This window comes from Anoplophora glabripennis, unplaced genomic scaffold (assembly GCF_000390285.2).
Source record: "Anoplophora glabripennis isolate ALB-LARVAE unplaced genomic scaffold, Agla_2.0 scaffold3, whole genome shotgun sequence".
NCBI classification, from domain to species: domain Eukaryota; kingdom Metazoa; phylum Arthropoda; class Insecta; order Coleoptera; family Cerambycidae; genus Anoplophora; species Anoplophora glabripennis.
In genome coordinates this window covers 2,672,591-2,694,078 of record NW_019416486.1, presented here as the reverse complement: position 1 = coordinate 2,694,078, position 21,488 = coordinate 2,672,591, and the positions used below count along the sequence as shown (strand labels likewise).

Sequence of the window (21,488 nt, the reverse complement as noted above, 5' to 3'; positions counted from 1 at the left end):
TTATTTAAATGGAACACCCTGTATATTATTGCATTTTTGAATTCCCTGGTTAATATTAGGTAGAGTTTATTGAATGTACATGGTGTTTAAAACTTACCGTTTTCGAGATAATCAGTTGTTTTTGAAAAAAATCACAATTTCAGCTCTCTAAACGAGTTTTCACAGTTCGCTTTGGCATAAATTACTCTATCTTGTCATCTATAAGCAAAACGTGTACGTTATTCAGATTCAGAAATATTAAGACCTACATTTAAAAATCTTACGAGTAAAAAACTTTTTTTTCAAATGAAATGACCCATATTAATTTTCATGGGTGATTGCAAAATTGAATGCCCTTTCGACTCATATAAGGTTGTCCATACTTATATCTAATAGTTTTCCAGAAATATCAGGTACTTTCTAAAGTCCGAAAAAGTAGCTATATAACAGCGTCAAGAAGCCCTTGCAAAACCACTTTTCTCTCACATATTATCAGGCCTGGAACAGACAGTGTCAATATTTACTGGCATGTTTAAAAAGTGGTTTGACAAACAAAAATAAACCACTAACAACAACTAAAACAAAACGCAAATCGAAACAAACTGAAACTCGGAACACAAAAAGGAGAAGAATACTTATACCGCTGATTTACATTAATTGCTGTGTGTCCTCCATTTTGATTAATACACAAACGAAGCATGTATGGCGTAATTTCTTGAAATGCTACTGCGATGCACTACCACATATCTTCAGCGGTAGTTGGTGGTGTAACGTAAACTTTGCTTATAAATCCCCATAAAAAGAAGTCGCAACTTGTCATATCTGAACACCTTGAAGGCCAACTCACTGGTTCCCCGTGCCCGATTCATCTGTTGGGAATAGTTTCGTGTAAAAACTGACGAATCACAGCGGTATTGTGAGGTGGAGCACCATCATCTTGCATCGACATTCTTCTAAAGTGTTTGTAAAAAGGTTTAAATAAACTGTTCCAGTTAGCAGCTGATCAAAGAAGAATGATCTAATGACATGGGTTTCCAAAATTGCTCCCCTCACGTTCAAAGATCATCATCGTTGGCTATGAGTTGTCCGGAATTGGTGAAGATTTACTGTATCATAATAATGGCAATTATGACTATTAACGAAACCATTTTTATGAAAATCGGCCTCATCGGAGAACATGACCCGTTTAAAAAAGTCATCATCTTGATTTAATATCTCAAGTGCCCACTGACAAAACTCCAGTCTCCGCTGAAAGTCTACTTTTAGTAACTCTTGGTGTAATTGGATACGATAAGAATGTGCTGATGTGTTGTGCTTTTGTAAAATCCCATGTATCGACGTTGTACTAATACAATTGCAAGGCCTTCTTGACGCTGTTAAATAGCTACTTTTTCGGACTTTAGAAAGAACCTGATTTTTCTGGAAAAGTGTTAGAGATAAGTATGAATAACCTTATATCAGTCGAAAGGGCATTCAGTTTTGCATTCACTCATGACAATTAATATGGGTATTTGAAAAAAACAAAGTTTTTCTACTCGTAAGGTTATTAAATGTAGGTTTCAATATTTCCGAGTCTGAATAACGTACACGTTTTGCTTACAGATGATAAGATAGAGTATTTTATGCCAAAACGAATGTGAAAACTGCCGTTTTCTAACTCTTATAGTTTAGTTGCTATCTAACCTCATTTAGAGAGCTGTAATCGTGACTTTTTTCAAAAACATCTGATTATCTTGACAACGGTAAGTTTTAAACACCATGTACATTTAATAAACTCTACCTAATGTACAAGGTGTTCCATTTAAAATAACAGAGTTATGTAGCGCCCACGCGAAATGGAATACCCTGTAAAGCTAAAAACATTTTGTGTACATGGCACATATGATTCCAGACAACTTTTATTAAAACCATTTTTTTATAAATTTTACAGTTGCAGAGTTACAGAAGATTCCCTGCTAGTAACACCCTGTATACCTAGTAGTACTTCGATTTGCATTTCTGAATCCAATACTAGTTAGAGTGTTAAAATATAAATAAAAACTAGTATTAAATGTCGATTTGTCATAGAAATTTAAAATTTTGAAAATATCTTAAATTTCCAAAATTATTATAGAACGTAAAATCAATACAAGAAGATAATAGAATTTTCCCTCATAACGTAAATAATTACATTTTTTGTCAATATTTTAAGGTGTACTTTAATATTATTAAATTTCAGATGATATTGATAAATCTTTAATAACGTTGTGAAATATTATTTTAAAGATTGACAGTTAGATGAGGTATTATTTTGTTAGTACAAAGAGAATAAGGTATCATATCAACTGTAAGAAAAATGTCGTAAGTTAAAATATATCTGTGCTAAAAAGTGTAACCAACCTCACAATAAGAACAATATTGTACTAAACTATGAGGGTCGCTCCAAAAGAAATGAAAACACTTTTTCAAAAATCCAGCATTTGGTCTACAACTTTGCTATTCACGGAGATCATAGAAACATTTTTCCCACTAGTATTCAAATTTAATTCAACCTGTTTCTGTAAGTCGCTCCATCGTAACACTCCGTCGAGATTGCTGCTGCACTTGATGCTCGTCTGAAGCAACGAACTACTATAGAATTCCTGCTTTGTGAGAACAAGACAGTGGCAAACATTCACAAGCAACTGAAGAAGGTGGAGAAGGGGATAACGCTATTGATCGCAGTACAGTTACTCGTTGGGCAAGCTGATTATCTGGTGAAAGTGGGCACCCCAATACTGGGGACCTCTCTCGCAACGGCAGACCGGGCACTGCACCGACTCCTGGTAATGTGCAGCGTATTCACAATCTGATTTTGGTTGGTTGATAAACAGTGTAAGAACTGTCAGTCCATGTGAAAGTAGGAGAAGCGAGTGCGTGTAGAATATTGAGACATTTGAAGTTGAAATATGTATGCGCCAGGTAAGTTCTGAGACTGTTCACGAATGACCACAAAGAAACACGGAAGACAGTGTGCATGGAACTTTTGGAACAGTACGAGAATACTGCCTTGCAAGAATTGGTGCGGGAGATGAAACCTAGTTACATCACTTTGAACCGGAGACGCAAAGGCAATCGATTCAGAGACTCATAACTACGCTTTCAGCAGGGAAAGTGATGGTCACTGTGTTTTGTGATTCAGAAGGACTGTTGCTTGTGGATATGCCACACGGAACCACTATCATTTCTCACGCGTATATGGTGACCCTTAAAAAACTACATGCTCGAATGTATGACGTTCGACAACATCTGCAAAAACACTATGTTTTGCTCTTGCATCGCCGAAATCACAATGCTTGGGTGGACAACATTGAAACGTCCACCCTACAGCCCTGTTCTGGCACCGTGTGATTACCACCTCTGAAGGAATCCCTTCGGGAAATAAGATTTGACGATGATGCCTTCCTTGTGAAGGCTGCTAAACAGTGGCTCAGACGTGTTGGTCCTGACTTCTACCATGCAGGTATACAGACCTGAGGTCCACACTGACGTAAGGCGGTTGAAAGGAATGGAGATTATGTGGCAAAATGACATTTTGTCTTTCAAGGATGCATCAACGTAATGTAAAAATATCAAAGATATGGAAAATAAATTGGATTTTTGTGCATTTCCTTTGGAGTGACCCTCGTATGTATATGATGCATTAAAGCACCAATATACATTAAGTATTTTGGACTATATTGTTGAAATGTGTTTTAAAATAACAAGGTTATCGTAATGTAATGTTAAAACACTTTGTATACGCTTCACTATATGTCTCCAACACTTGTACTGTATTGTGTACTGTAAACTGTATAATATATTTGGCATTATTCTTAATCAATATTCGATCGTGAGTTAAATATTTTAATTAAATTCCCATAAAAAAAATGTATTTTAAAAGCGTATGCAAAAAAGTTTTTATTGCGCGTATTTATTGCAGTTAAAAAGTCGATCAATAACAACATCAATCATTGTTAACAGTGTATATACATCTACTTTGCGGTTCATCTCTAATCTAATTAGTTATCTAAATATTCTGAAATACTAACTTATAAGATATGCATTTACCGGCCGAGGATAAACGTTGTGTAAACAAGTGTAAAAAGTATCTTTATTGTACTCACGGGACAGTAAATAATGACTTTTTACACTTAGTACACACTGATTGTGAGTGCAAAAGTATCGAAAGTGTATAAAAGTGCAAAATTGCAAACGCTGTTATTGAAATGCGTGCTAATCAACAATTTTATTATTTCATAATTAACACGAATCAGAGGACGCTTCCTGTTTCTTTGAAATTGATTGAGTTTGTTAAAAGTGTGCAAGTATAAAATTTGTAAAATTTCGCGCGATATCAAGCAATGTTTAAAGTCAGCCAGCAGAGAAAAGAATGGGAAAAATGTAGGGTCACATTCAATCAATCACACTAAACACTTATAGGATATATACAGCGTGGTAAAAAAGTTCTGCATAAAATTCATATTTTTATTAAACAATTTTTTTTCGAAAAACGGCGAGACCCGTCGATTTTTATTTGATCCAGGGCACTTTGTTATGTGGAAAAAAATGTTTTTTCGATAATCCACTTACGGCAGCGATGACATATTTTTTTTTTATATGACAACGCATATTTTTTTCGTTCGAAATTGATGACAGTGATAATTATCTAAACAACGATGTGACAATTTCGATGTCTTACATAACAATTTTTTTTTGAAAAATGCACCATAAGTTCTTATAAGTGATAATTGTCTACTTACACTATTAATGGCTCCGAAAAGGACAAAGTTGACAAAATTACATTTCAAACGAGTAAAATTACACTAATGTTTGTGTAAGTCTAGCGAAATTGTTCGAATTGCCCACCCTGTACCATTTGGCATTGTCCTAAGCGTGTGTAAACGCCGTCTACACTTCGTTCAAGCATTCCCGGGTCGATTTGATTTATTTCAAAACGAATACGGTTTTTAAGTTCTTCCAAATCACCTGGTCTGTTTGTGTACACACGCGATTTCAAATAGCCCCACAAAAAAAAGTCTAGAGGTGTTAAATCAGGCGAACGCGGAGGCCACTCGATTGTTCCGCGTCGCCCGATCCACCGGCCAGTAAACGTGTTATTCAAGTACTCCCGTACTTGCACTCCATAATGGGGCGGTGCACCATCCTGCTGAAACCAAATTCTTTCCTCAGGAATATCAGGATCCTCGTTGTTCGGGAATAACTCTGCTAAGCTTGGGACCAAATCGAACCGCAGGAAATCCAAATAGCGAGCAGCAGTTAAATTTTCCTCGAAAAAATACGGGCCTAAAATACGACGCCCTATTATTCCCGCCCAAACGTTCACCTTTCGGGGGTGCTGATGATCTACTTCTTGCACCCAGTGCGGGTTTTCCTGAGACCAATACCGGCAGTTATGTCGATGCACCGATCCATTAAGATAAAAAGTAGCCTCGTCAGAAAAAATTATGTTCTTGAGGAAGTCGGGGTCTCCGTTACATCGATGCATTAAATCTTCACAAAAGTGGAGACGGCGGTCTGGGTCGTCCTCAGTCAATGCATGTATCAAGTGACCCTTATAGGGGTGAAATTTCTCTTTTTTGAGAAAGTTCACCACAGTTACATGTGAAATATCATTGTTCAATGCAATCGACCTTGTACTAGAATGAGGGTTGTCCTGGAGCTCCACCAGGATATTCAATCTAGTTTCATCATCTACTCTAGGACGACCCGCACGAGGAGCATCTTTCACACTACCAGTTTCCTCAAACCTTGCCAGTACCCTACTAACCGTAGATTGCGTAATTGGTGGTCTGTCAGGGTACGTTGCATTAAATAATTGGCAAGCTTCTTGATGGGTTCGTAACTTATCGCCGAAACCAATCATCCTCAAAATATCAATTCTTTCGCGTTCACTAAGTTTTGCCATTTCGAATTAAACGATTTCACCAAAGAATGTTAAATCGGTACTGATTTTTAGTCTTCAATATTTCAGGTAATCTACTCCTTTCAAGTAAACATTTCTTTGGATCTTTTTTTTTTAGGAATTTATCGGCAAACTCGAAGACAAAAAGTCGACCTTAATTTGCTACATACTATTTGGATTTTGTGCGGTTGAACTTGGTTCTAAATTTTGCAGTTTAATCAGGATCCTGACAATATCTGATGAATAATTCCGCAAATATTACATAACACCAGTTGCAACTTAAGTTATCTGAAATGCTTTCTGCCGAATAAATTTTTTTCTAAGGCATTTGATCCGTAAACAGCAAATTATTGCATTCAAGAACTTAAGGTGCATTTTTCTAAAAAAAATTGTTATGTAAGACATCGAAATTTTCACACCGTTGTTTAGATAATTATCACTGTCATCAATTTCGAACGAAAAAAATATGCGTTGTCATTTAAAAAAAAATTATGTCATCGCTGCCGTAAGTGGATTATCGAAAAAAAAATTTTTCCACATAACAAGGTGCCCTGGATCAAATAAAAATCGACGGGTCTCACCGTTTTTCGAAAAAAAAATTGTTTAACGAAAATATGAATTTTATGCAGAACTTTTTTACCACGCTGTATATATAACGCTAAACAACATACGAAATTAGGTATAAGCGTCTCCATTACGTCTTGAATCAATTTACATACACATCATATTAAACTTTTATTACACCTATGTCATTTTGGCACAAAGCACATAATAGAATTAGTCTCGATCAAATTTGAGGTCAGTGTTATTGTGTCTCGGTAATTTGGATTAACTTGCATACCAGCATAAAAGTTTATGTTATTCCAAATACTGATAATTATACTGTAAATTTAACGAATGAGCAATTCACATTCAATTTTATTAAAAAAATAATTTATTTTATAAGCCGAGCAGGAAATTTTGCATTTATTCGAATACATACGCGAAATGAAACTGTAGCAAAATTTATGATGGCTACGGAATATAACCGAGTTAAAAATAAACAGCAAATAAAAATGCGAAACATTTTAACCCGGTTTCATGAAAGCATATTCTGCAATTGGTATTTGTTTTTTTACAGACCCGAAATGTACGATTCGCGATGGTATTTTTTAGGGCAGTGGGAACTTTTTTATTTTCCTTGAAAAAATATATTGAGGTTCGGGAGGCCGTACAACATAGCATGTCCATTATTCATTATGCGGAAAGACACTTGAATGGGACCATAAGTGGGGTTTTATTTACATCGCATGAGTGCCATCCCTCGACACTCAGGGTGGTCTTCCCAGAAACCGTGCAGAGAGTTTACCTTAAGTGTATAGAGCCACATTTCGGAGATAAGATTATTATGTGGGGCTGTGATTACCTACTTGTAGTCTGCCTAACGACCGGCATAGTTTTAGTCAGTCCTTTTGCCCCATTGCTGAGAATTGTAGGTTTAGGAATAAGTATACAATCTAAAAGTATAATAACACTGTGTTACATATTTTTATCTTAATAGTTTAAGGAAAGGAATTTTGTTTTACCCCAACGCCTAAAAAAAATTTAACAAACTCAATTGTTTTAATTTTAAAATCATGCTTGTATCTTCTTTAAATCTGAGTTGTAAATATTTGTCAAATATATAGGGTGATTCACAATATGTGTAAAAAAATAATCAAAATTGTTGCAAGTTTACCTTATGTGTTCAGTTTCTAACGGTTTAAAAGTTACAAAGTGTTGAATTGAAAGTAATATAACTATTTTTTTTTTTCGATAATTCAAAAACATGCAAATAGTATTCATTATTTACATTGTAGTAACACTTTGTAATACAGGGAGTACAAAAGATTCGCGCAAGAAGTAAGTTTGATAGAAATCAGAGGTTTTTAATTAAAAGCTGGAAATTTTTCATTGATTCATAAAGTATACACCATAGGGTCATGTATGGAATAAAATACCGGATAAATGGCATCCAAGGTTTTGCTAACACATACGCACTCTTTTGTCGAAATTGTTCATGACCGTTTTGCCGAATTTTAATAATTGAATTGTTTCCGGCGCTGTATGGCTAGAACACCATCTTGTTGAAACCACATGTCGTCTATATCCATATTTAGCAATTCAGGTACAAAAAACTGGATTATCATATCGCGATAGCGAGCACCACTAAGTATTGTTGCCTAACCAGTCGTACTTTCGAAGAAGAATGGTCCGATGATGGCTTCAGCATGTGCTTCTCAACAATCACTCGTGGATTTTCTGAACCCCAAATGCGACAATGTTGTCTATCAACAGAGCCATCAAGACTTCGTATTTTTATGCTTCATTTTGAATTTTAATTCTTCACTTCTTGTTTTCATCACGCTAACAAATGCTTTGGCTTACAGGGCTCTAAAGATAATAATACAAAAGTTATATTTTAATGATAAATGAAAGAAGTTATGTTTACATCCGACCTCGAACAAAAATCTGATATTCTTTTTCTAAAAAACAAAAACTTAAAATTCAATTATTTTTTGAAAAATAATTTTATCATACTCAAAATTGGAGAGTACGTAAAACATGTCGAAATATTATGAAAACCTTAGTAGAGTTTTTGTCAGTGACGGCCCTAAGAGAGATACATATCCTTGACTGGTAACTCAGAAAACAGTTTTTATTTCATAACTTCAAAACGGTTTAATATTAAATCACGAAATTTAGGGGTTGTATTACTATTTATATGCTTAATAATCGGTATAATATACAAATAAAAATTTGCTACAGGAGTCTAAGAAAATGCGCGATCAAGGGGCAAATTTTTCAATTTTCTTTTTGTACGCAATTTTTACTACTTCCTGAACAGAAAATATGAAAATTTATGATATTTTAATAGCATAAGCCGTTTTCTAGTAAATTCCATTTCAATATTTCATTACTTGCTCAAAAATTCCTACTGCAAAATGAATGTACCAAATTGTGCCATGAGAAAATTACTAATTTTTTTTAATTTTCCTTTTGTACTATTATTATCGTTATTGAAGTTGTTACGTAACTGTTACTAAATCAGGGTTTAATATCACAGTTAAGTAGATAGTATTGTAGTAAACAGTAACATAAATAATTTTGAATAATAAAATGTTATTACTCAAACTGTTATTTTAATTTGAAAATCAAAAAATACCAATACTTTTTATTGTAAATGTAGTTTCACCGTTGAAGATAATATTGCATTATGGGCTAATTCAGACACGGTGGAAACAGCGTGGATATGCAAACCGCACGGAGCTTATTTATGTTACAGTTTTCGAATTCGTTCACACCTGCCCGCAGCGGATAGGTGATCCGCGGGGACTCCTCTGTATCTAAACTAGTAGCCCTATAATAATTTAGTTTATTCTATGTTTATTACAGTATCTAATTCAAATTTCTAAGATTGGAATATTGAGTAGGTAATCCAATCGGTAATTGATATATACTTGACACCTCTGTTAAGTGTCATAAAAAGTATTTTCTTATGGCACAATTTGATACATTTATTTTCAGCAGGAATTTTTGGGCAAGTAATGAATTATTGAAATGTATTTTACCAGAAAACGGATCATACTATTAAAGTCTAACGAGAGTACTTTTTTAATGTAAAATATGATAAATTTTCTAACTATCGAATCACGGGCTGAAGAGACTCCACCAAAGTGCGATTAAATGATAATATGTCAAGTTCTCAAGGATTCAAGGATCAATTCTAGATCCTCTTTTTTACCATTTATGCTGATAATCCAAATTAATTTCAAACTTCTAATTAACTTCAAAGTCCGAAAAACATTGAGTATCAGTAAAAAATCATAACAATGTTATGATTTTTATAAAGATCCACTATACCAAAATTTGATAGTCAAACATCTTGGTGGAATAATATGTAGATAAAATTATACAAAAATGGTACTGAATATTATAAGCTACATATACTATAAATCTGCTAAAATTGTAGTAATGCTTTGTGAAAGCTTAATTTTATCACCATTAAATTATATTTAATCTGGACTTTACACTAACAAATTGTATAAACAATAGAAAAGTTGTGAACCTTTTGCCATAGATTCGGAAAGAAAACATCAATGAACACCCTATCAACTCCTACAAGTTAAATGGATTAATGTGGATGCGACCACTTTTTTTTTTCACTTCGACTCCAAAACCACTTAATTTTTTTACTTTCAACTGATGCACTTTTTTACTCAAAGTTAGTCTAGTTTGAATTATTTTATGTCCAAATTACAGTAAGGTGTAACCAGCATCTCTTACTAACACACTAAAAATGAAAACTATTTTATATCCAGAGGAACTACTGAATATTTCTATGTGACTGATGGTATCGCTAGAATTCCAAAATAAGGATTATTCTAACACCCTATAGTTTAAAAAGGAACAGTATTTTGTCTTCAGGAACCCCATTAAGCCGTTTTTCTTTTTTAATGATGCATCCTTTATATGCACCATTCGATTTAAATTAAAATAACGTCATTTGTTAGCTCCTTTCATTAATTTCATCATATACTTTTCCTCGACTGTTGTATATAAAAATATATATTCACATCATATATATTGTCAACAACATATGAATGGAAAAACATGATAAAAATTTAATGAAAAAGTTATGAATCAATGTCAGTCAATATTTAAGGTCCTTTTAACTTTAACTACACTACAGTCCTTAAATCTTAAAAAAAAATCTGCAAATATAGCTTCTCGTCGTCCAGGAACCATCCAATTTTTCTGAACATCCATACTAAATTCAGTCTCCCCCGCAAATATTATATCGCATGATTATGTATCCGAGTAAAAAGTGGTAGCATGCCAGGAGCTATAAAATTAGATGTTGCTTTCCGTAGAGGATAATGTTAACAAAATACAAACCGTCCCCTACTAAACCCCTACCCTCAAATTTATTACCGCCTTTATGTGTCCTCTTTTATTTATAAAACAAAACTTTCTACTTTCCTGGTCGTAAAGTTGCCTTCCTGCAATTCTTGGAGTTGTGGGGAGGAAACAGGAAGCTAGTAATATTTTTCGGTTTGTTCGGTGACTCACCTGGAAAGTTGGGAGTAGTGAAAATCGGTCGCTAAACAACAAGAAATGAGTTATTAGGCTGTTAAATGAAGTCAGACTGAATACATAATCACTCGTCGGGATAACACGAACATGTTGGAAGGGGTTCAGACCCCTTGCGACATGTCTCAAGACATTTTCATAATGAAACTATAAAATGAAATCCATTCACTTAAAGAGGTTACATTTTTAACTGGACAATTTGGTAATTTGTTGACACATTTTATTGTTTTATTTTGATATACCTGCATGTTCTTCATCTTCTATTTTTGTCTGCTGCATAATGTACTTCTATAGATTTCATATAATGACTGCGACGACCTGAATTCCGTAACTGTTACCATATATCATAACATTCAATTGTCAAAGGATTATACAATTGAACACTTTCCGGGATCATGTCGTTGCTTGATTTAAACTTCTCGACATTTCAAGAGACATACAGCTCTCTTCTTCAGAAGAAACTCGGAAATTTTAATTGCTTCCCATTCTGTTGAGCCGTTATTGCGTATTACAGCTATGTTTGTTTTGTTTTTTTTCTTTATTAATCTTAAATTAAATATTAAAGACAAATAATTCTTGAATTTAACAGAAATGAGAATTTTGATTTGGGAACTTGGATGTGGAATAATTCTCTTCAATTAGTCATTTTGTATATCTTTTCAAATAAGAATTTTCTATATCTTTGATATCAGAAATGTGCCTTAGTTGCACTACCCATATGAAATAGTTTAATATACAGAGAGATATTTAATTTTAGTTGTTTTCGAGTTGTTTTCTTAACTGACATTGCCCAATCATAACCACGCTTGAAAGTGAAAGAATCGCAACTGTTTCTTTATCTAAAAATTTTTTGAACGTATGAAGAGACAGGTGGTTATAAGGGCTATAAGCCCCAACTTGAATTATACCACGCTAATACGTACTAAACACGTACCAATAAATAATAATTATCCAAAATAAAAAATAAAAATGATGTCTATATACAGGGTCATCCAGGTTTCTCCCGGTATGGCAGAAAAACTTTCGAAGAAAGCATTTTGAGAAAAAATGTTTCAGGCAAAAGTGTAAGGATTTTTCCCTGGCTATCTGATGGTGACCTTGAATTTGACCTTGACTTTAACCTTCAAGGCCATTTGAAGGTCAAGTTAAGTTTTTTAAATGGAAATCCCTATTTTTATTGGGGATTTGGAAAGAGCTGGGAATTTTACGTCCAAATATGGTCTTGACCATGACTTTGGCAATGACCTTCAAGGTCAAATGTGGGTCGACTTCCAAAAGTCTCGGTACGGCAGAACTTTCGAAGAATTCATTTTGGGAAAAAATGTTTCAGACAAATGTGTAAGGATTTTTCCCTGGCTATCATATGGTGACCTTGGATTTGACCTTGACTTTGACATTCAAGGTCTTTTGAAGGTCAAAATTTTTTAAATGAGAACCCCTATTTTTTATTGCGGATTTGGAAAGAGCAAGGTCTTTGTCAAAGTCATGGTCAATACCACTTTTGGACGTAAAATTTCCTGCTCTTTCCAAACCCGCAATAAAAAATAGGAGTTTCCATTTAAAAAACTTAACTTGTCTTTCAAATGGGTGCCTCAATATGTAATTGAGAGGAAAATAATTGTAGATACTTATTCTTTAATTGATTAGTTTGAGTCGTAAAATTTATTATATTAAAATAAATATATTTTCAAATACTGTTGAAGCAATTTAACCAGATAAATTAATAAGTAACAGTTATATAAGAAAGTATTTTTCGTTCTAGCATACTAAAGTGTCGTTTTGACAAAGATTTTAAATGTCAACATTTCATGACAGTTTCCGAAAATTTTGAATCATAGCTAATTTATTAGTAACAGAACATACTGTGAAGAAAAAGTGTAGTAATTTATTAAAGTATACCTATAACAGACGTCAACGAAAAATAATTAAAAGTACAGAGCATAACGAAGTATGGTTACTTGAAATAAAATAATGGAGAATTGTTTTAAATATGAAATAAAGGGGGTTTTTAAAGATAACTCAAAAGGGGTAAGAGCTAGAAAAAAAGTTTCGTATAAAAGTTGTAGAGCATAAAATTCTACATAAAAATGGTAAATTGACTTTTTCTTGTACTATTAAAATTAATATAATTAGGGAGACTAGAAGTTAAGCGATGATTTCAGAAATTTAAAAAATCATAAGCAGAAAAATGAACGAATTTTATACATTTTTTTCAATCTACTCTAAAAAATGTAAACTATCTTTTCAGAAAAATAGACATATTTTTTAATTTTTAATAAAAAAGTTATAACAATTTCACAAACCGAACGTGATTTTTTATCTTTGTCGTAAAACAAAATTCCAAAAGCAACTTTTCATTATTTTAAATAATCAATCGGATGGTATAGAAAAAAATTGTTTTAATGTTAAATCATAAAAATTAACTATTAAAAAATTGAAATTGTTATACCTTTTTTATTAAAAATCAAAAAATACATCTATTTCTCTCAGAAAAAAGTTTACATTTTTTAGAGTAGATTGAAAAAATATATATAAAATTCATAATTTTTTCTGCTTATGATTTTTTAAATTTCTGAAATCATCCCTTAACTTCTAGCCACCCTAACTCTGTTAATTTTAATAGTACAAGAAAAAGTCAATAGACTATTTTTGTGTAGAATTTTATGCTCTACAACTTTTTCTAACTCTTACCACTTTCAAGTTATCTTGAAAAACACCTTTATTTTATATTTTTTCACCCCTGTCCGGGGGTTGAAAAAAAATTACTATCACTTATTGTTATTATGTACTAACTTATATAAAAAGTTCAGGCAAGTTGACCCAATTGCGATTTAGACGCCAATTTAATTGGACTATTATCTAATTCTACCGGTAGTGCTTATAAGAACCTACTAAATTAATTTTGTAATTAAAATTTAACAGTTAGGCATCATCTAACTGTTTTTTTTTCTCAAATTAAGGCAATAGAAATTAATGTATTATAATATCAAAGTGTGATCTTATCAAACGAATTGTGAGCTAAGTACTGAATCTTTACTCTGATTTGTTTGTTTACGTTTTGTTTTTATTTGTATTCCACGACTATCCGTACACACATTATAAATCAGTTTGTATATGAATCGCCCCACTTACTGGTGCTTATCGATAACGGTTGGCAGTCCCGAGCCTTCGTAACAAGATTTACAACAACTTATCCAGAATTATGACCTGAGGAGGAGTAAAATATTGTTACCGGAGAGTTATTTGTTTGTTTTCAGGAAAGGGGCGCCTGTATCCAGCGTATAGCCTGAGCGGATCAGAAGGAGAGGACTCGCCGCGCAGATACGGCTCCCAGCACACGTACCAGCACCCTCTCTATCAACAGCCCGCAGGCCTCAGCGACACCCCCACCTCCGAGAACGCTTCGGACGCCACCCTCACCGATTCCGAGCTGGCTCTGGCCAGGGATTCCACACTGCTCGTACACAACGGTGAGTGGAGTATTTACGTTTGTTTAGGAGGCGTCCTCGTAGATAATCTGACCTGGTTTTCCGAGGTGCCTCAGGGATCCGTTTTAAGCCCACTAGTTTTTTATGTAAAATTACACATTAGATCAATGGTTGCTCTCACAAAACACTATTATCGTAAATGTAAATTTACAAATCAATTTATATTACGATTTTATTTACGATACCCGAAGCGTAATTGTACTAAGAGACAGAGACCTTACAGTATTGAAAAAGTAAGAAGAACTGCGGTATAACGTTTCTATAAACAATATACTTTTTTCATATTTTTATTTTTCGATGCTGGCTAAATAAAGAAAAAAATAATAAATTAGAAGGATTTGTAAATGCAGTAAATGATACATATTCCCTGATGTGAAATACAAATTTTTGTTTTATTCATCTTTATGAATACAATAATATGGATTGTGGTTTATAAAATTAATTAAACAGGTTTCTTAAAATAATAGTACAATGAAAAACTCTACCAACAAATGATGTCCTCAAATTGGATGGATGTTTTTATGCCGATTTGAACAAAATCACTTTATACAAAAACGCTTCCTAAGGCAGCTAGGGCCCTATGAATATATGGCGCCTTGCATTCAATTTTTTCAAAATATCTTCAAAACGTCTTTAATTAAAAAAAACAAATTTTATTATTCTCATTATTTTTTTAGATGTACAGTGTGATTCACTACATTTTGACCCTCCATTAACTTTTTTGTTTTTAGAGTTATAAAAAAAATGTGAAATACAAAAGTTGCACGATTTTTTATGAGTTTTTCGGAAATGATAGTAGAGAAATAAATGAAGTCCAAACAAAATGGCCACGGATGTTGACTTTGTTAATTTAAATGGAATACCCTGTATATTTTTAAATATTTGTATAGAACGTTCTCTGTCGAGCATAGGGTTTGTTGGGTCCATTTCTAACAATAAGCGAGATACCATTAAAAAAAAAGTAAAGAAGGTTTTTTTATTAAGAAAATAAGATATCTTGTAATTGTTAGACTTATTTGAAGAATTTCCGTCTTTTTTCCAATTACATAAAGATTTACATTGATATGGTCCACAATGCTTAGGTATAGGTATTTTAACTAAATCTCACTAATTAAGCCCTGAGAGGCCTAATTACTCATGGACAATGTTATATGGTAACAATTATTACAAGAGATCTTACTTTCTTAATAAAAAATCTGCTTTTCTTTTTTAATAGTATCTCGCTTATTGTTAGATATGGACCCAACAAACCCTATATGACTATGCTCGACAAATAACGTTCTATCCAAGTATGTAAAAATATACAGGGTGTTCCATTTAAATTAACAAAGTTAACATCCGCGGCCATTTTGTTTGGACTTCATTTGTTTTTCAAATATCATTTTTGAAAAATTCATAAAAGATCGTGCAACTTTTGTATTCTTAAAACAAAAAAGTTAAAAGAGGGGTCAAAATATAGTGAATCACCCTGTACATACTGTAAATATGAATTTTTAATTATGAACATTTTATTTGGAGGGGCCTACGGATATTTTGAATCGTAATGTTTTTTATCTTCGATCTTTTATGTTTATACTGACGCTGACGCCAGATTTAGAAAATGTGTTTTTTCATTAACTCTCGAAAAAAAATATATTTAAGATTTTCGTGTTTCCTTGCACATTGCTAAATTCATTTAAAAAAATAAAAGCTGATTTTTTAGTCTGGCAAAATAATACTGTATGGTTTTTATGTCAAACAATTTTTAATGTTTTGTTGAAAGCTTTTTTGAAATTTTGCTTTTAATAAACCAAAATTTATTTTTTCCGCAAATGACAAAGTAGTTTAATAATAAAAAATGACAATAAAATGAATGACAATAAGGGCAAAATAAACCAAAACTACAAAAGATGACCCATATGATCCATTAGTTTCAATACATACATTTATTCTTTTATTTAAAAATCGTCGAGTTCTTGAAAAAAATCCACTATTGTTCCTCAATTTATTGCAGGTAAATCAGCATAAAAACATCCACTGAATTTGGGGCTATTGTCGTAGAGTTTCTGGACACCCTGTACATTATACAATTTCTGTAAAGAACGAAATTACCTACTTGTTTAAATGATAAAATATTGTATCTGGCACTTATTTTTCACACGGTATTTTACAAACAATAAATACTGAAACCAATTTTTAGACTTTTTTTATAAAACTAGTTTCTAAGTTAAAATAATTAAGTTATTCACAAAACATTCTTCATTTATTTCTTTGGGGAAAGCTGAATCATTCATTTAAAATAAGACTTGACAAAACTTGTGAATACTAACATTTTGACATGTTAAGTGCATTAATATCAAGAGACGTAATTCACAATGACAATAAAAGACTGCTACATACATAATTCTGGAAAAATAGGAAAAAATTTCACATTATTCAAATACATAATAGTAATAATAATATTAATATTAATAATATATCTACTCCTCATTCTAATTGCAAGGATTCGCCCAGAAGTCAGAGACTTGTGCGGGAGAGAAGGTGGCATATTATTATTCAGTAATCCGCATGTGCGCCCAGGAAAGACTTAGATACGTTGGTAAGCTCTAACCACCATTCAGTGCAGGAATGCGAAAATCTGGAAAACCTCTTTAATTAGGGGGATGATCAAACGCCGATCCATATCAATCTCTCACATTGACTCGAGCCAACGTTCTTCCATCCTACAATACCCACAAAGAGTGTGCCTAATTCCTCTCTACAAATATAGCTGATCTATGGTGGGGATCGAACCCGCGACAGTGGCAATCATCCATTCAAGTATTGACGACTCAAACCGGTCGGCCACCGACCGGTTATCGATTTTTAATCAAATGAGAGTATAGGGAATTATTCTCTATATAATTGTATAATTTTGTAAAATTTTTCTCTCCAAGTATATAGAAAGGAATTACAATAGTATATGCTTTGATTAACCTAAATAGAGTTTTTATGAAAATAGCCTTCTATTAGGTTAATACCTTAAAAAGGGGTTATTGTTAATTCCTAGCCCAACCAAGACTTTGTCTAACGTATTATATTTATGACAAGCTAATTTTTAAATGGGTATAAAAGTTACATATCCTCTTGATATTATAACTTTTAGGTCTAATTAGGTATTTTGAACTTTGCTGGCTCATACTTTACTATTTTATGTTCTATTTTATCATGTAGGCCCTTTTGTGTTAGATTATTTTTTATTTAACTACCTAAATAGAAACTTTAAAATATCTTACTCTTGTTAAAATAACCTTAAAAATAAGGTTGTTTCATGTTTGTGTTTGCTAAAGATTTTCAAGATAATTGTAATAATACCCTGATCCCATCAAATTACACAAATACATACACAATAAATTTAAAAACATTTTTTTCCTAATACAGTTTTATTGCATTAATCAAGTGATTATTTTCCCATTCTACTTGATAATAAGATGCACGTTAAGATTAGTTTCAATCTTCCGTAACGTTATCTTAAGATTTATTAGGGTTTATCAAATGACCTGCTTTGGGGTTCATGGTATTTTATTATCTCGTGAAGGGCTTAAGTAACGCTGGTATTTCTGTCCTATTTGATCATCCCCTTTAATTTATTTGGTAGATCTGTTTGTAGCTTAACGCAGTAATTTGGAGATCCATACCCAGCTCGTTTAGGAACCACATTTTATCTCACCTAACCTAAGGCAACGGTAAACAAAAATAAAAATATATTTCAATAATATAACTACAAATTGCTAAACGTCGACTAGATCAGTAAATACAGAGCGTTTTGCTAATTAACCTCATTAGATAAAATCAGTTCAAAAGTTATGAACAAATGAATACTGTAAAAAATTAAAAGAGAAACAAAAATGTCCATTGACAAGAATGATACACTAATTACACAGGCCCACAAAAGAAAGTTCAATCCCAGGAAACATACATATCATGTCCGAAGGAATTCGATGCGAATTTCGGAGAAATGTAAGTGAAATTTTTGGATGAAAACGCCCAGAACAGACTTTTTCCTAAATTTTGTCCAAATATATAATTTTCCTAATATTTTGAGGCGTAAATATGTAAAGTGTGCATTGTATCTACACGGAAAATAATATCTTGTGAAAAATTACTATATTACTGTGGCGTAACAAAAATCTCATACCATTTGAATATTTTGAAAATTTTCTATAAAAAATTCTAAATGAAATCAATAACCTGGTAAAATATGTTTTAGCAAATATTTTCACAATATACAGTACGCGCCTAAAGTATGGAATAAGTTCAGTAAAAACGAAACAAATTTTTTTGGGGAAAAATCCTCGAACAGGACGATTTTTAATTTAAAAAACACATATTTTGGCATAAAACGCGATTTTCAATCGTCATTTGTTTTCGAGTAAATGACGATTGAATGTTAGAAAATGTTAAATTTTATTCATTAAAAAAATAACAATTCCTGTGTCAAGCAAATACAATTCATTAAGTTTTCTACCTAAATTAAGTGTTCGAATTGCCACCCACCGACTTCTTGACTATACGCAAGTCTGTGTAGAAATTCTTCTTGCACCTTATGAATTATTTCTGAGGTAACTCTGTGTATTATTTCATCTATAATACAATTTTGGAGTTCTTCTAAATTATGTGGTCTATGAACGTACACTTTGGACTTTAAGTTGCCCCATAAGAAATAGTCCAGGGGTATAGATCTGGGGATCTCGTGGGCCATTCTATCGGTCCTCGTCTGCCGATCCACCTCCTAGGAAAACAATTGTCCAGAAAATCTCGAACAGGGCGCGCATAGTGCGGAAGTGCACCGTTCTGCTGAAACCATATGGTGTCATCAGGAATATCAGGGTCATTATCGTTAGGAAAAATTACTGCAAGGGCTGGAACAAGGTCATTTTGTAAAAACTCTAAATATCTTTCTCCTGTAAGGGTTCCTTCAAAGAAGAAAGGCCCTACTATTCTGTTGTCAACTATTCCAGCCCACACATTTAATTTCTGTGGGTGTTGGCTATGTGTCTCTGCCATCCAATGAGGATTTTCCCGACTCCAATACCTGCAAGTTTGACGGTTCACTGTACCATTGAGACAAAACGTGGCTCCGTCTGAAAAAAGTATTTGCCGGTGTAAATCTCTATTTACTTGACATAAATCCATCATAATTTCACAAAAGTGTAAGCAGCGGTCGGGATCGTCTTCATTGAGTTCCTGCACAAGTTGAATTTTGTAGGGCTGATATTTTTCCTTTCTCAGGATACGTAGCACTGTGGTTTGACTAATTTCATTGTTTAATGCAACAAATCGTGAAGTATTATGTGGACTATCTACCATACTTATCAAAATGTTCTGTTTGTGATCCTCACTAACGCTTGGACGTCCAGGTTTTGGAATATCTACAATATTTCCAGTTCCTCTAAATTTAGATTCTATCTTACTGACTGTTGATTGGCTGATACGGCGATCTGGATGTTTTTCATTAAATAAATCGCAAACTTCCTGCTGCGTTCTAATCTTATCCCCGCATCCGATAAGAATTAAAATTTCAATTCTTTGTGTGACAGTTAAATGTGCCATAATATGTACTTTAAATTCAACAATAATTTTTATATCGCTTACAATACTTAGAAAGACGGTATGACAGTGACACTTTGTAAAGATTTACATCTACGTAATCCATAAAAAACTTTAGGCATTTCGAAAAACTGAATTTGATAACGTTTTTGCTTTATTTTAATTGATTTGGGTTTTCCAACATTCAATCGCCAATTACTCGAAAACTTTCCTATGTAAGATGGCAACATTTTAATACTGTCGGATCGACAATGAAACGATCTTTCAGAATCAAGTAAAAAATAGGGGGTTGCTATTTAAAAAAAATGTCGATGACGTCATTACTCGAAAACAAATGACGGTTGAAGATCGACCTGTTCGAGGATTTTTCCGAAAAAAAATTTGTTTCGTTTTTACTGAATTTATTCCAAAGTTTAGGCGCGTACTGTATATTACCTTCCACTACGGACACAGAGGTAAACATAAATTGTCGAATTAAATAACACAATGTTATTAAATTTTAAAGCAATAATGGTAATACATTTTTGTGGTATTTTACAAAAATACTTTTCATACGTGATTGTGACAGATTTTTTGCACAAAATCGATGACTTTTTTACAGGGTATTTTTTCAAACAAAACAAAAACTTTTTCTGTACTATGCCACTGACTTAAATACTCATACAATTAAATGTCTAAAGCAGTTTAATATCAACGCAATATGTAGTACATTTAAAATTCCAAACAGAAAAAATATTCCTTTACGTGTTTTTATAGCCTCTTGCGAATCTAATCATGTTATACCATTCATCAAATTTTTTATAAAAGTGAAGTCTTGCAATATTAAACTCGTTCCTACCGCTGACAATTCTTTCCGACTGAATTTATCATCTTCCCAATAAGAAGTACCGTCAGAGAAAATTAAATTACATTAATAACAAAATTAATTTACTTGGAATCAAATTGGAATGGTACAAACTCGGCACAAGAGTTTAATTCACTTTGAATCCTGAATAATTAACTAAAAACAAACAGGCGAATTTAATACCTTAATGTAATAAAATACTAGATTTTATTATCGATTCAAAGCCAATATTTGTGACTGTACCGACGCCACTCAAATAAATATTGAGCGATATCCGTAATCTCGGTGAGGCTGTCAATATAAAAGTAAAACAAATAGGGGTATTTATGTTTGTCAAACATAAAGAAGTACAAATCAGAAATTAAATAATGTATAATGCAGAACTGTTAGTAGTACTGATTGTATTAATGTTTCTTTACTCAAGCTCCGTTTAGAAATAATAATAATGAAATTGTATACAAAATATTTATATAAACATAAAATAGAGTCAATAAACAGCATATTTGCTATTTTCAAATATAAATTTTATTTTACTTTTACTTTAAAAAAGTAAAAATAAAAAAATAAAAAATAA

The 21,488-nt window shown here is 32.6% G+C and overlaps 1 protein-coding gene across 5 annotated transcripts in view; it reads left to right on the top strand.

The window, feature by feature from the left end:
* The window catches only part of LOC108917606 (teneurin-m), a 697,030-nt gene that overhangs the window by 415,873 nt on the left and 259,669 nt on the right, over window positions 1-21,488 (top strand). For all 5 annotated transcript variants that reach the window (XM_018724352.1, XM_018724343.1, XM_018724335.1 and 2 more), the window contains exon 3: window positions 14,272-14,484. In XM_018724352.1, the coding sequence (XP_018579868.1) occupies window positions 14,272-14,484 (213 nt within the window). The remainder of the gene's footprint in view (window positions 1-14,271; window positions 14,485-21,488) is intronic.